The following is a 15776-nucleotide window of genomic DNA, read 5'->3' as shown; positions in this document are numbered from 1 at the left end:
AGAGGAAAGGAGGCTTTATTTACAGATGTTGCTTTCAGAGTGAATCTAGCATGATGATATTATCTGTAAATACACCTTTGGGCATCAGACATCTTTCTATTTATTTAGAAACATGATAGAAAGATTGTCCAATATGGGAATGAATACTTGACAAGTTCCTATACTCCGTTTTGTTGCCTTGGAGTACATATGCAGTTTAAAATGAGTCTACATCTGCTGTTATATCATCCTGTTGGTTCCAGCAGAATACTAGCACTTTTATTTTGACCAACAAATTTTGTTACTCGCTGTTTAATCGCTGACCTCCAAACATAAGAGACCAGAATGCTCTGGGCCTTCTGTGTTCTTGGAGGTGTCTCTGAGACCGAACCTGGTGGGATTTGGGTCTGAGCTACTTGAACTGTTCATATGTTCCCTATAAATACAGGGCAGCTAGTGGGTTTCAGGCAGTGTGGATTTTGTAAGCACCTACACACAGATCACAGTCAGATCATTATGTTGATCTAAACCATTTTGTAATCCTCTACAATCTGGGTTTAGAGACTGTTATTAGTGTCACAAATAAAAGCTTGTGACTTCTTTAGTTCTCAGGGTAAAAGACGACACGTACTTTCAGAGAATTACATATTAAAATTAAAACAGCATAAACGTGCAGGACTTTGAGGATAGTTATCCTGCTTTTTCAAGACTGAGTCCTGAATTCACCAGATTGCAAGAGAGAAATTGATTAATTTTAATTTCATAATCAGTCATGCACTGAAGAAGCCAAGTTAAACCAAGAGGATGAGGTGTGAAAGAGTCTTTTAAAAACCTTTCTCAGTAACTTGAAGGTTTAAACATGGCTACAAGGAAGTGTGTTTTTTTTTTTTTTTTTTTTTTTTTGAACTGAACATATAGGAAGGAAACCTCCTTTTGCCCTGATAGGTCACAGATTTAGAGATAGAAATGGATAGAAAGGTACTTAAGAGTTCTATTTTCTCACAAACTATTTTCTAAGCTCTTAAAAAGCCTCTTCAAAATGATATGCAAAGGCACAATAGAAAACTATTTCAGCTATTGTTAGCATTCATGTTTGTGTTAACTGGCCTGGTAACTGATATCTTCCCATTGCAGACAACCAGCAGCTTCCAGCCTCCATTATTAAGAGTGAAAGCAGGGGAGGGTGTGGGAAGGACAGCAGGCATCTCTGTGATGGATGCGGCTCAGTTTGGCCTGGACTCTGCAGGGTGATTGGATATTTGCCTCTGACCAGCATCCTGGTCCTAATCTCCTGCTGTTGGATTTCTGCCTGCAGTTACCTGAAGGAGTTCCGCACGGAGCAGTGTCCTCTTTTCGTGCAGCACAAGTGCACTCAGCACCGGCCCTACACTTGCTTCCACTGGCACTTTGTCAACCAGCGTCGTCGCAGATCTATCCGCCGCCGGGACGGTACATTTAACTACAGCCCTGACATTTACTGTACCAAGTATGACGAGACCACAGGAATCTGCCCAGAAGGAGATGAGTAAGTAAAGACTGCACCCTGCTTTTCAGGCATTTAGGCTTTTGGGATCAGTCCAGGTGATGATTACAGCCAGTTCTTGTAGAGATGAGGCAAGTCAGCAGTAAAGCAGCTTTGTAACATACGTAACATGAGAACAGATGTAAAAACTGTAATAGCAACCCATGTGCTCCAGGCCTGCTGCAGAGATGATACTATGGGTCACTTAGATGGGAATTCGCCTCTTGCATCGTTCACTGTCCTCATGAGCCTTGGCATCTTCAGAAAAGTTGAGGTGGGAAAAACAGCTCACAGACGAATGGGCTCAGAAAGTCCCTGCCTGTCAAATAATAGCTCTTGCTCAGAAAGTCCCTGCCTGTCAAATAATAGCTCTTGCTCACTAGCAGGGTAGCTTAGTTTTTAACAGATTGAAGAAAGAGGAGGAGCTTTGTTGTCTAGTCTGCCCCCTGAATTATCTATCCCCAGCTTTTTAAACTGTATCAGTTACTTGCCAGTTTATTTTGTCTTCCTAAACTTTTAAGAAGCCAGTGGGGAAATGACAGGTACCCAGAATAAGGCAACATGAGGAAGAGTTTGTCTTACTGTGCCTTCTCTCCCTGTGACTGTGGTAAGTTTAACTGGAGCAGAGATGCAAGTGTTTCTGCTGTGCATGTGGCAGACACCAGCAATTAAAGGGTTAACCCAGTAATATAATTTTAGCCACATGACAGATATGGAAGAATAAATAGTGTAGCCAAACTGTGGTCAAATATAGGGAGTGTTTTATATAGAGATGCTATAGAAAGATGGAATTTCAGTTCCCTTTCGCGGTGCCAGTATAAACACACAGAAAAATGCTATTTATCGGGAAAACAATTTTTTTTATTTACTACCCGATTAAGTAAAGAACTTGTGACTACAGCAGGATGGAATAATCCCCCAGCCTGAAGCGTCAGTTTCAATACTTTCTTCATTGTTAGAAAAGAACTGGAAAGGACTGGAAATAGGATATGTGGGGGCTTTGGCTTCTAGATCACTGGTTCATATCTCACTCAAACTCTGAATGAAAACTGTTGCCATCTCGGAACTCTGCTGATTTTTAGCTTGATGCTGCAATATCTAAACTTCACCTGTTCCATCTTTGTTCTTTTTTTAGTTCTCAGTGTAGATTATTCTTTTTCTGCCGAAGAGGGGAAACAAAACATAAGTTAAAATGGTAGTGTTGTAATTCTCCTTTCTTGTCCTGTGCTCTGCATAAAGGATGCATCTGGCTATAGATAGACTGTCACAGCCCTGTAGGAGTACATCAGCAGGAAACAGTAGCAGCGTGAAGTCTAGATGGGCTGCTGAGGAAATTGTATGTGCCATGTGATGTCCCTTCAATCATGGCTAGTATATCAGAACACCTTGACAGTGTCCTTGCTCTCTTACAGATCCCTGGCAGTCACTAAACTAGAATAGTAAGCTGCTGCTGGCTTAATAATCCAGTCGTCTTTTTGGGAGGGAAACTGTTATATACTGAGTAGCGACAGGTTTAGGGGTTCCGTGTAGTGTTGGAAGGTGCAGTATAAGAGAAGGGGCAGAGTTAGCAAAGGTGTTAACTGCAGCATCCTGTATCGGCAATATGTCTTCTGGTAGTGTTGAGTCACCTGTGTGACTAAACTTTGTTCTTCTCCTCCTTCTGTACCTTAGATGTCCCTTCTTGCATAGAACTACTGGAGACACAGAGAGAAGGTATCACTTGCGCTACTACAAAACTGGAATCTGTATTCATGAGACAGACTCCAAGGGAAACTGCACGAAGAATGGAGTCCACTGCGCGTTTGCTCATGGGCCCCATGACCTACGCTCTCCAGTGTATGACATCAGGTTAGTAGAGGTTGGGGCTGTAAATGAAAAAGGTAATTTCTCTACCCAAATGAAAAGTCAGATGATTGAAGGACAGTACTACTTCAGCATGAATTGCTTAGGGTTGGGGTGATGATATGTGTGTTCCTAATAAGACAAATCTACAAAATCTCCGTGGAGGATACTGGAAATGGGGGAAGGGACCACAGTTTAAACGAGTTGTGCTGTGGTTTGGAGTCAGACTGGGGGGGAGGGCCTCAAAATAACGCATCTGGAATTCCCAGGGAATGAAGAACATGTAATGCAGTTGCTGTTCAACTAAAGATGTTCTGACAAAAAAAATGCATGAATGAAATGCACCTGCTTAGGAGTTGTTAAGATGCTCCAGTATGTCAGTTTTTATACGCATTTGTCTATCTCTTCATCTGCTCAGTCTGTATGTTCATTTAACTCTGTCCACAAAGGGAGCTTCAGGCAATGGAGGCTTTGCAGAATGGTCAGACTACATCAGAAGGTGGCATAGAGGGTCAGTCTGCAGTTGCTGCCAGCCATGCTATGATAGAGAAAATACTCAGTGAGGAGCCAAGGTGGCAAGGTGAGTGTCACTTAGGGTCTGTGGGGCTGGAAAAATCTGGTGTTTGTGGAGTGCCTGCTCCTGTCAAAAGCTGTTGTATAGTAAATATAGATCATGATCTATCTCCCACTAACTGGTTGCTTCTTTTGCAGATACAACATATGTGTTGGGAAATTACAAGACAGAACAATGTAAGAAACCCCCCCGTCTCTGTCGCCAGGGTTATGCCTGTCCCTACTACCACAATAGCAAAGACAGAAGAAGAAGCCCAAGAAAACACAAATACAGGTACCGCAGTCCTGGATATTGTATTTCCCAGCTGAGTGGTGAGATGTAGTAGAAATGTATAACAAAGGATCTAGGATTTTGTCCACTAGATAGCTTTTTAGTGTGTCTCCAAGGCCTGTACTGACAGATGTGATGGACTGTTATTTCTGCCTAGGAGAAGGGTAACAAATTAAACAAGGAGTTTTCCCGTATATAGGAACTCTGATAAATGACTGTTGCTAAATCATGTTACAACTCTGATTTTTATAGCAAACAGAACCTGTGTCTGGCTTGCCCTTGCCATATAAACTCCTGCTTTAGAAAGCAGTGCAGGAAAAAGAAAACAAAAGAAAGTTTTAATCCCCATCTAGAAACAAACTCACACAACAGTGTTTTCATGGTAAAGGATTCAGAATCATCAAGCTGCTTGTTGTGTGTGCCTGGTGATGGGAATCGTGAGGCACGGTGTGACCAGTACTGTAGCTGGACATGCATTCCTAACCAACTGCTAAAGACTGTGCTTTTGAGGCACCAGGGTGTTCTCATCACTCAGCTGTCACTGGATTTTTCAGCATGCAGTGTCTCCCTGAACACGTTTCATCCAAGTTATAGGCCCTCATTTCCTCCAACACAACAGAGCTTTTGTTGTGGTCTCAGTGGGGCTTTTCCTTAGTTCCTTTTTGAAAAACATAAGAGCAGACCAGAAAGCCAGGAGAGAAAATACCATGGATGTTCTTGCTTCCCTTCCCCACCCCCAACATTCACAGAAATTTTTGAATTGGCACCGAAGTCCCGTATTTAAACAAATAAAAATCAAAGGAACATTAATCCCAACACTTTCAGGAGAAACAGAAACACTAAGCCAGTATTCAGGCAGCAGCTATGTGCTTTCTGCCCCTGCCTGGGCCCTTTGGGAAGGGAAGAGGTGAAACCTTCTCCCCTCCTGATCTCCACTCACTTCTGTGTTGCTTTCCCCACCCCCAGCTGATGTGGCTGCCTTTCATGCAGGCGGCTGCTGCTGCTGCTGCTGTCTGCTTCCCTCTGCTGTTGTTTGAGGGAATGGTTAAGACCATGAAGAGCAAAGGAAGTAGGTCACGACAAAAATTCAGAACTGGGAAAAAGAACTGTTCCTGGCTGGGAGAAAAAAAATGGACTTGCCTTTTCCCCAGTGACCTGACTCAGCCCCTTTTCCACATGGCCATACTATAACCCTGGTAACATACCACTGTAAGGGTATTATGTGTTTTAGGATTAGCCAATTAACTTATTAACTTTCTATGAATGTACAGTTCCAAAACAGAAACCAGACCCAGCATTTCTGACACTAATCACATCAGCTGCTAATATTGTTAAGTTATGTTGGTTCAGGTTGTATTCGGTTTCAGATGGGGAGTTAAGCCATGTTTCTTTCATTGGGAAATTGGAAGGGGAAGAAGATGCAATAGCAGCAGGGTGGGGGCTGGGAAAGCAGCAGCCAGCCAAACAGATTGTACAGCTGAGGGTGGGCAGGCAAACCTGCCTCCTGATGGAGGAAGAAAAGCTTGAAGCATGTTTGTGAGTCTGATGCATTCTCCTGCCACCTTATTTACACAGATCTTCGCCATGTCCCAGTGTGAAACATGGAGATGAGTGGGGAGATCCCAGTAAGTGTGAAAATGGAGACTCATGCCAATACTGCCACACTCGCACAGAACAGCAGTTCCATCCAGAGGTACAGTAACCTGCTCACTCCATTTGGTAGCTGACTAGAAAAGCAAAAGCATTCCAGTCCTGTGAAGTAAATTAGTGTGCCAGCTGGGAGAGTATGTGGGCTGCTTGCAGTGTGGTCCTAGGCTATAGAGAAACTGCATGTTGGAAGTAAGCTGAAAATCAGCTGCTTTACAGGGGTCCCTTTTCATTAGGTAGACTGTATGGGAGGAGGTAAGAAAGGTAGGGGAAAACCCAAGTGTAAGAGCAGTCTCGGGTATGGGAGTCCTTTTGAAAGCATGATGTAAGTTTGCTGGTAAGCATACAGCATCTGTTTCCTTGAGGAAAAATTCTTGGTTAATGATGAATGCACTAAACCATAGATAACCGTGAACTGCTGCTAAAAACCACCAAGCTTTTAGTTGTGAGCATGCCCAGAGTATTCCAATATCCTTACAGAAATTGTAATTAAGACCTTGTCCTAGTCTGCTTCATGTTACAGTGTTGAAAAGCTTTGTTGAGCCTGTATCAGCAAAGTAACCATTGTCACCACCTGTCAAACTGGGGGGAAGGGGAATAATCCATTTCCTACAATCATTGTCAATGGTTTGTTATTTTCCTTGCAAACACGTGGCTGTAACTTTCTGTGCTGTCATCTGTCAACTGTTTTCTACCTTTTACTATTTGTAATATCCAGGGAGCTTCCGGTGAGAGTGAGGGACTTTATGGCAAATGGTGACCTTTGGGTGAGCTGATGTGTGATGGGTTGATCTTTGGGTGAGCTCTAGCTGTGATGAGCATATTCTGGTGTTTCCATAACTATAGCAGGTTTTCCTTACTTGGAAGCAAAGCACTGAAATGGTCACCCTGAACTCTGCTGGCCTTTGCGCCTCTTATCTGTGTTCCTCTCTTGCTGTCGAGTCTCTCCGTAGTACTTTTGTACCTGGGCTGCCGGTCACTGTTTTTTTCCTATTCATGTCTGGTTTTTTTGTTCTTTTGTTTTTTTTTCCCCATCCTTAGATCTACAAATCCACCAAATGCAATGATATGCAGCAGTCTGGCAGCTGTCCCCGAGGACCCTTCTGTGCCTTTGCACATGTAGAACGTACGTGGGCTGCTTCTCTCGTCTTTCATCGATATTTGAGCTATGGAGAGGTTCTGGCCAAAATAGATAGTGTAAAATATAGGGCTGCTAAACTAGAGCTTCTGTGAAGGATATTCAAAACCAAAGTATTAATTTTGATAATTCCTGTAAAAACGTGCTAGTGTGGGAGGTGTTGGCAGAGCTGAAGGCAGTAGGTGGTCTGTAGGACTCAGCCCTTAGCTCTCAACTGCACTGTCTCTTGAAGTATCTCCCTCTGTTCCCTCTTGCTTGCTCAGTGTAGGAGGATGGAAACAGAGAAAGCTGCTTCTCTTCTATACATGGATGAACTGTACCTAGCTAAATTGTGAAGTTTTGTATTTTAAAAAGCTGAGGATAAAATTGCTAATTTTAGATAATATATTGATCAGTTTTAAAAATTAAATACTATTTTACTATTTAAGAAGTTTTACTTAGAGTTTGATTCTTTAAGTCAGGTTGGAGAAGAAAAATATGCAGCTTTTTTATCCGCTTTTCCTCAGATTGTCTTTTTCTCAATAGCTCCCTGATTTATGGGGCATTATTTCAATCCTCACTTTCATCAAATGTAAACTAGTGATGCTGTTTTGGTTGTGGAAGTTCTATATTCAGGTGGGTACTAACATTCATAGATAAATGGTTAGCTCCTGGTCCCATGGCTCCTACTTGGTTTCTGTATTCCAGTCTCACTGTTGAATTTGCAGCAATTAGAGCAGGTTACTCGGAATTCAATGGACTGGCTCTGATACTGGTCACTACATGACCTTGAGCAAGTCTCTTTGATATTTGATTATCCTTTGTAAATGGTAGAATTAGTAACTGCTGCCTTTGTCAAGGAATGGTGAGAGTAAATTCTCTACCGGTTATGCAGTTCCTTTTATAGGAAGCCTTGTCAACAAGTAGTAGTTATAGCTAGAGCTGTGGGCTGTAGTGGCCCAAAACATAGTAATGCAACTATACAGTATGATCCAACAAGCTGAAGAGAGAATGAAATCTTGATAAAAAAACAGTGTTTAGCAAACTCCCTTGTGTATAACATAATATTTTTGTTTAGGAGATGCCTTATTCCTAACAAGGTTACTGCACTTGATACTATACTGCTTTAAAGCCAGAGTAACATTCTGTGGCAGTTAGGCCATTCCAATGGGATTACTTCTTGTGCTGTTGTACAGAATTGTAGCTTTTACTCCTTTCTTAGCAAGCTGAACACTGAGGGCCTAATTCAATTAAAATAACAGGAGACGGTTTATCCTATCTGCTCTTAGCATGAGTTTTGCTGATTATTAGCAAGAAATGTGTTGAAACTAATACTTTAAAGATATTGCGATACAGGCATAGTGTCAGTTATATGGTTTTTGTAAAGATGCTGAGTTGTGTTAGATGTAAATACTACAAGTCTACAGCATCTCCACTTTACCTTTCAAGCCAGTGACACTTTCTTTTTGTGTATGCCTTTCTATGTACGTTACTTTTTTTTTTATAATGGTTTGTACTGAGCGCAGATGGAAACTTATCTCCCTCAGCTGATTATAATGCACCCATCAACTTTGTGCCTAGCAATGAAGGAAGCTCTGCTTAGTTCAAGACAGCTGAATGAATAACACGCAGTTCATGCAGGGAAGATAATTTTGGAGCAGTGTTAAATGGACTAAAGAGCAGCACAGTGTACAAGTGATGACAGTAACAATGTAAGGAATATTAGATAAGTAGTAGCTGTTTGCCAGATAAGGTTTCTTCTTGCTTCTATACTTGCAAGTAGGGGCTTGTGGAATACTTCTTCTCAAGAATATCTAGGTGTTCTTGTTCCTAAATGTCTTGTGGTCTGTTGCAATTGTACAGCTTTGAGTAACATTATGTGTGCTTTTATTTCTTCCAGAGCCTGCGCTCAGTGAAGACTTACAGCAATCCTCGGCTGTGTCTAGCCCGACACAGACAGGCCCTGTGATGTATATGCCATCGGCAGCTGGTGATTCTGTTCCAGTCAGCCCTTCCAGTCCACATGCCCCAGACCTTAGCAATGTATGTAGAACTGTGGAGAAGCCTTGTCTATATTTTATAAATTTGGGTTTCTCTGTGTCACTGTACTTCTTTCTCCCAAGAAGAGAAATCTTAGTTATCCAAAAGCCCAAAGGATATAGCATTTTTCTTTTAGATCTCAGCTCCACACTTTTCAGAGGGGATCTATCTGCTTGGAACATACAATTCAGTGTCTTTAGTATCGTCCTCTCATCTATAAAATTTCTAAGCCTTCCCTTCTGTGCAGAGTTTGTTGATGTACTTTCAAGAAAGTGGAATACATCCGCACATGAAGTCCAACTCCTTCCTGTCTGGAGGTACATATTGGGCTTAGTTTCCAAGTACTCTCATTAAAGGCTGTGAGCCAATAACGTCTAAAGTACATAACTACAATCGAGTTTGTTTACATATGTAATCTCAGAGGCTTAGCCTGTGCATATTGTGTGTTGCATTGTAGGATATCCTTGATTCCCTCCCTCTCCTACTTCTGGAGATAGTTAAACTCTGGAATATGTTTGAGAAATGCCCCAAATTGTTGGTAGTACTTTATTTTTAGTTGAACATACAAGAAGGGAGATCTTTAAATGCTGAAGAGATACACACAGACATATAAGATGACCATGGAATGCTAGACCACTTCATTTTTGCTGAGATTTTTTTTGTCCATTAAGTCTGTCTTGTTTGCACTACTGTTGATAAGGTGTGCAACCTTTTCAAGTGGTTGGTCGAGGTTTCAAGAAGGTAAAATGACATGAGTTTAACTCATATGAAACTGGTCAGAATGAGGTGAACTCATTTAGGACCTCTGTTTGATCTTATTCCCCCTCTTTGAAAAGAGAAGCTGCTAGTTTTATTTTATTAGTGCCAAAGCCAACCTAATAGTTCATAGTTCTCCTGAATTTGATTGCAGCTAGAATTCCAAACAGATCTTGAGAAGTCTGGACATAATATTTTTCTTTCACTAACACTGTGGAAAGCAGTAAAAAACAAACCCCTTTCATCTTATGAATGTATCATCTAAATTCTCTGGAAACTGCAGTGAAATTGAAGGTATCTTCCACTTAATAGACCATTTAGGTCTTTTCTATCTCAAGCTCTTAGTCTTTTAAACAGTCTTTCCTAATCCTTGGATGTATGCCAAACAGCAACACATGTCTTTCTGTGACTTCATCACTCCACAGGGCATCTGCATGTAGCTTGCAAACAAATATGGCTTTGCTGGTGATCATTTTACATGATGAATTAATCAGAGAAAAAGGTCCCTCTAGCAGCCAGCCTCACATGGCCTGTTCTGTTTTGTATTTGTACTGTAGGTGTGGAATAAATCAGGAACTCTGCCAACTAGCCCCACCTCCACCACAGTGAGTAGTATCTTTGCGACTGTAGGGAAGCATGGACAGCAGAATGTCTGTATAAAAATAAAATCAAAACATTGTAGGATGTTCCTTCTTTCTAATCCCAGCCCAGACTGTGCCACATTTGAACCTGTGGTAGCAGTAGCTGTCTAAATGATGTCTGAAGCACAGTCATGCTTGCCAGTGCTGGCAAATAGAGAAATGGGGTATCTGCATTGATCCAGGTAGGCACTTTCTCTAAAACTCATGTTAATCTCCTTTGCTGCTGTCTGTGGCTTCATCTACAGTGCAAAACTAGCCTTGTTGCATGTGATTGTGATCCCTGGTATTAGTCTAAAGAATGGAACTGTTGGAAATCCTTGGGTTTTTTAATGCAGCTGTTGATACTTGGCTTGTGCCTGCATTAAAACTTTCAGATTTCCAACTGGAAAGCAAAAGATACAGTATTACACGTAGCTCAGATATGGTTGGTTGTTCTGACTGCCATAGCACCTTTCTGGGCTTCACACTACTACTCAGAGTGCAGACAGGATCCACTGTGGCCTAAGTAAAGTGAAGAGAGTTTTGGTCAGGTTTGGAAACTTGATCAGTCACATCTGAGGCCTCAAAAAGAATAAACGTCACTAGATATGTAGTTTGTTTTTTAGAAGACTGCACTCCAGTACGAAGTAATGACAATAAAACCATAATTGTGGGACTATAAATCCAGTATCTACTGGAGCTTTTTCCTAGTTTTTAATTACTGTTCACTGGAAGCTTGTATGCTTGTGTTGACTGTCAGACTGGGATGCCTCTCTCCTCTTCGAGTTTTTACTACTGGCTAGCTGTACTTTCCTGACACTTGTTCCTTCTGTTAGATTCTTTGTAGGAACAGCAGTCTCGGAAGCCCATCTAATATATGTGGGTCTCCTCCTGGTGCCATTGGAAAGCCACACAGCTTGGAGACCATTGGTTTTCCTCCAGACTCAGTAACAGCAGCCGGCAGCTACAAGAAAGCACCGGGGTTTGAGCGAGAAGATCAGGTGGGGGCCGAGTATTTGAAGAGTTTCAAATGCCAGGTTAGTAGGGAATATTGGCTGGAAGAGTTGGGGGGATGAGGAAGAATGAGAAATTGCCCAGTCTAGCTCGAATGTATTTTTATTTTTCAAGGAACAGAAATGAGAAAGCACTATTCTCATTAGCAGTTCTCAGATCTCTGCTGTTGTTTTCAGCCTCCCTTCCAGTCTCTTCCATCTTACATCTGTTCTTGTCTGCCTAGCTGCCATCACACGCTCAGTTTGTAGAAGTCGAGCTGCTGCTTGTTTTCCTAATCCCTCACAACTTCTGTCCTGTGTTGACCCTGACTAGCTTCCCACATATCACTTTTGCTCTTTCTTTTTCCTTATTTAGGTCCTTGCCAGAAGTTGCTGTTTCTCTTGCTGTATTGTCTCATGGAAACTCATCCTTCCTTCTCTGTTCTCACTCCGAACTCTTACCTTGATCTCCGTGACTTGGTTTGTCCTCTGTTTTCACCATTCATTTCTCTGGTGTATTAAAAATGTCATGTTAGTTATCTCTTGCTTCTCTGGCTTTATCATTCTGATCCTTGACTCTCTCCTGTGGCTTCTGTATTAAATTTGAATTCCTCATTCTCATTTGAAGAACCCTCTGCAATCTTACCCAACCCACATCTCTAATGACACTCCCTCTTATCCCTTTTGGATATCCCAGTCTTGCCTTGCTGCTTCCTCAGTCTTCTCCTTCTTGGTGTCATGCCTTATTCAGACTGCTCCCTAAGCCTAGAGCAGTCTCTTCCATCTCTTCTGCCACACATGAGCTTTTCCACAGTCAACTTCTTGCTATGAATTTCCTTTCTTGATGTTGCAATTAATAGGTTCTCTGCACCATCCCTTTCAAGTCAGCTGAGTCCAACCCAGAGCTTGGGTCTCAGTTTTTATTCCTCACTGGGTTTGTAAATGTAATAGAACAACATCTCAATTTAGGGGAAGAAATAGCTACTTTTATGAAGAGGTGCCTGCAAAAATATTTCCTGCAAATTCTTTAAAAAAAAAAAAAGAAAAGAAATAAATAAAAAAAAGGAATAAAAATACTTGGTCTACGTTGCTTGAAAACAGATGACAAGAAGTGCTGCTTTCAACCTGGCTACGTTTTAACTCTTGTCTGTAATATTAAAGAAGCTAGCCTTAATAAGCTTATACTGCTTCATTAGTATTGCACTGCTGTGAGAAAACAGTGGAAATATCCCATCCAGACAAGATCTTGCATAAAGTAGTTGGACTTAGAAGCAGACTCTGTGGGTTTTATTTATTTTTACAACTTTGGGAAAATATGACCAAACTTTGCAGTAGGACAAGTCTTGAACACTGTTTAGTCTAATTAAAATGATTTAGTGACAAATACAGATTAAGCTATATGCATGTGCTCTTTCTTATAAATGCTTCCATTGTCTTGCTTAATGTGGATGTGGCTTAGGAAATTGCAAATTGATGCAACGCGTCTTTGGGGGTAGAGAGCAGACCATGCTGTGATCCTGGCACTTCTTGCGGGCACAGCAGCTTGTAGCAGTTGTTTAGAAACAAAAGAAAAAACATGTGCTCGTTCTCTGTTGCCTCTGCTGCAAAGGAGGAGTGAACCCAAAGCTGAAGGACTGAGAGAACCCCTGTTTCCTGCCAGCAGAGGCAGGTTGCCAGGGAGGCCCTGCTTTGGAGAAAATGGGCAGCAAGCCTAAGCCAGGGGAAAGGGGATGGAGGATGAATAGGACTCTTAAAAGGAAGGCCGGATGATGAGCATTTGTGTCTGAAGTCCAGGCTGTGTTACAAAGATACTGTATTCAGGTAGCTTCTTACTTATGTGGCTTTAATTAAGCAAAAACCTGTGTTAAATGACTGGAATAAATAGCTATTAAGATATAGATGGAAGTAATCACAGTTGCCTTACGCTAGGCTTCTACAGACAAAATTAGGTGTCTCATAAGTGTCCTGATTTAATTTTCTTTTAATCTATAATTACATACTCTTAAAAATCCTATGTAATTCCCGTTGGCTGCAGTGGGCACCAGAGATTCTCATATACCCTGTAAATTAGACTAATAATTAGGCGTTTACCTTTGTGCAGTCATATTTGAAGACTTAAGAGACACTCTGGCTCAGCTCTGCAATAGGCTTGTCATTTTTCCTCTGTAGAACTAGTACAAATAGTTTCTATCTTATTAGAATGAAAAATGCACCTCCTGTGTTAATAGGTTCCACATAGTTTGTGGTAAGGCTGAGCCAGCAGTTAAAGCTAAAAATACTTTTCCTGAGTCCCGAAAGATTTGGCAAGCTGGAAAAATGCTGGCTGCACTGGAAGGACTTGAGTGTCATGACCAGGAGCTGTTCCTAAGTCCTGACACGCAGTACAGTGGGTTTGTTCCATGCTGGTCAGAAAACATTCAGTTTCACTTGTAAATTATGTCCCCTGTTTTCTTCCCTGACTGCAACAGAGTGAGCTGGAGAATTTCAGCCTGCCCTTTGAATTTCTGTCTTGATGTATGCCCTTTTTAACATTATTCATAGCTAAAGGAGGCTGGCTTGGAGGTGATGGTCAGTTTGCTCCATTTTTCACTGGTGTTACATGAATTCAAGGCAGTGGGAATTGGGACTAGCTTAGAAATTTGTTCACTTTTTCTCCTCCTTGAAGAAAAAAAACCTTCCAGTAAGACTTAACTGCACCAGAACCAGCTAGCTACATTGGCAGGAAGCCTCTCAGTGGGGGGGGAATGGTTGCGTATGTGCCTTCACTTTAGCTCCTGATGTCTGTTGATAGCACATCTTGTGTTCAGATGAGTGTCAAACAGGGTAGGGATGTGTTGGATAATGTAGCAGGCGTGTTATCAGACACACACAGATGCACTAACGTAATGCATCTACTGCACACAAAGGAAAACAAGCCTGATTGGTTCAGTGGTAGTTTTGCTGTATGTAAACACACTGTATGTTGTTTAGGGAAGTGTGAGAGAATGGTATCTACCACAGAAGGATCTTTGCGTCCATATCTCAGCTGCCTGTTTGCCAGGCTTTGACCTTCCCATCTGGCCATAGGCGTACAGCTGAGCAGAGAAAATGATTTAATTAAGTAAAACCAAGTGATGAATTCTGCTGCTGCTCTTTCGCCTGTCTGATTATGTCATCCCTCTCCAGCAATCATTTATCTTTTTCATAAGACTGTTTAAGCCAAAAAGTCAAGACGTATCACTTCAAGTCAGTGTGGCATCTCATGCACTGCTGTTGTACATCATGCCTGAATCTCCCCTGTAGAGATGGTGACTGCCTGTATTTGCGATTAAAAAAAAAGATTGAGCAGATTTTGTGCCTGGAATATGTCTCTGATTCGGACTGGGGAGTTGGAGAGTGAGTAAACAAGCAGCCCTGACTCTCAGCACTTTTTTGCTGCCTCTCTGTGCCCGGAGGGTGTGATTGATCTCCCTGTGCCTTATGCATGTAGCAGCATGGGAGGACAGAGCAAGGCCTGCAGAACAGACCGTTACACGCTGACATGCTCATGAGGCCACTTCCTTCCCTGCTCTGGTTATTGTAGCTCAGAATTGACTGATGTTGTGAGGCAAGAGGGTTAATTTCCGTTAAGGATATAGTGCTGGAAGGTCCTTAAGCTAAATTTTTAGGCTGGATAGTGGAATTCTAAATGTATGTTGGCATTCATGCAGTTTTGTAATTCAGGCAGCCTTGACCTCACTTATGTTTTATAGCTTTGAGTTCTCTATATTAATGGATGGGGGACGGATTTTTTAAAAAATCAGTTTTGATGATGTTGCTTTTAAAACTGGCTAGTTATCACCAAGTTTTACTTTGCAATCCTAGCTCGGAGTTGGAAGAGTTTGAGGTAAAACCATCTACGTACTTTGTTTTCCCAAAGCTGAAAAATGTTTACATAATTTAAGAATATAGTGTGCCTCCCACCATTTCTGGCCCTATTTTAGATACTAGTAGGACTGATGAGTTAATTATTTTGCCTTACTATAAATAATTTTTGGCCTTCATTCTTAAGATGTCCTTTGTGCCCACAGAGGACTTACAGCAGCATTGAAGGAAAGTGTAATGGTGACGAGTCTTTGCATAACTCTAGAGGTGATGTCTTGGTATACAGAAAGCAAATTACTTAGCGTTTTCAGTTTGCTATGCTTTCCCAATTCTCTAGTGCCCAGAGCAGGCTGTAAGAGAGGAGGGGAGTGTGTTTCCCATGGCCTCTGCAAAACCAGCGGTCAGCCATTTTTAATTTTGCTGCTAATCCCTCTGCTTATCTTTTGTTCTGTTTCTTTACTGCAGCAAGCAAAAATGAAGTCCCACTCACTGGAACACAGGAGCCAGGAGCAACCTTTGTTACAGCCCAAACAGGTACAGTACTGCTAGCAGGCCTCTGAACCTAGCTCAGTGC

General features: G+C 41.8%; 1 protein-coding gene across 5 annotated transcripts in view; it reads left to right on the top strand.

The window, feature by feature from the left end:
• UNK (unk zinc finger) overlaps positions 1 to 15776 on the top strand; it is a 43259-nt gene that overhangs the window by 17424 nt on the left and 10059 nt on the right. For 4 of the 5 annotated variants that reach the window (XM_049811417.1, XM_049811419.1, XM_049811415.1 and 1 more), the window contains exons 2-11: positions 1295 to 1504; positions 3173 to 3349; positions 3793 to 3923; positions 4055 to 4190; positions 5763 to 5880; positions 6876 to 6960; positions 8852 to 8994; positions 10305 to 10352; positions 11204 to 11404; positions 15668 to 15736. In XM_049811417.1, the coding sequence (XP_049667374.1) occupies positions 1295 to 1504; positions 3173 to 3349; positions 3793 to 3923; positions 4055 to 4190; positions 5763 to 5880; positions 6876 to 6960; positions 8852 to 8994; positions 10305 to 10352; positions 11204 to 11404; positions 15668 to 15736 (1318 nt within the window). The remainder of the gene's footprint in view (positions 1 to 1294; positions 1505 to 3172; positions 3350 to 3792; positions 3924 to 4054; positions 4191 to 5762; positions 5881 to 6875; positions 6961 to 8851; positions 8995 to 10304; positions 10353 to 11203; positions 11405 to 15667; positions 15737 to 15776) is intronic. The other variant, XM_049811416.1, reaches the window with a different exon arrangement.

This window comes from Accipiter gentilis, chromosome 10 (genome assembly GCF_929443795.1).
Source record: "Accipiter gentilis chromosome 10, bAccGen1.1, whole genome shotgun sequence".
In the NCBI taxonomy this organism is placed as follows: Eukaryota; Metazoa; Chordata; class Aves; order Accipitriformes; family Accipitridae; genus Astur; species Astur gentilis.
The sequence above is the reverse complement of the archived record's forward strand: the minus strand, read 5'-3'. Positions and strand labels throughout refer to the sequence as shown.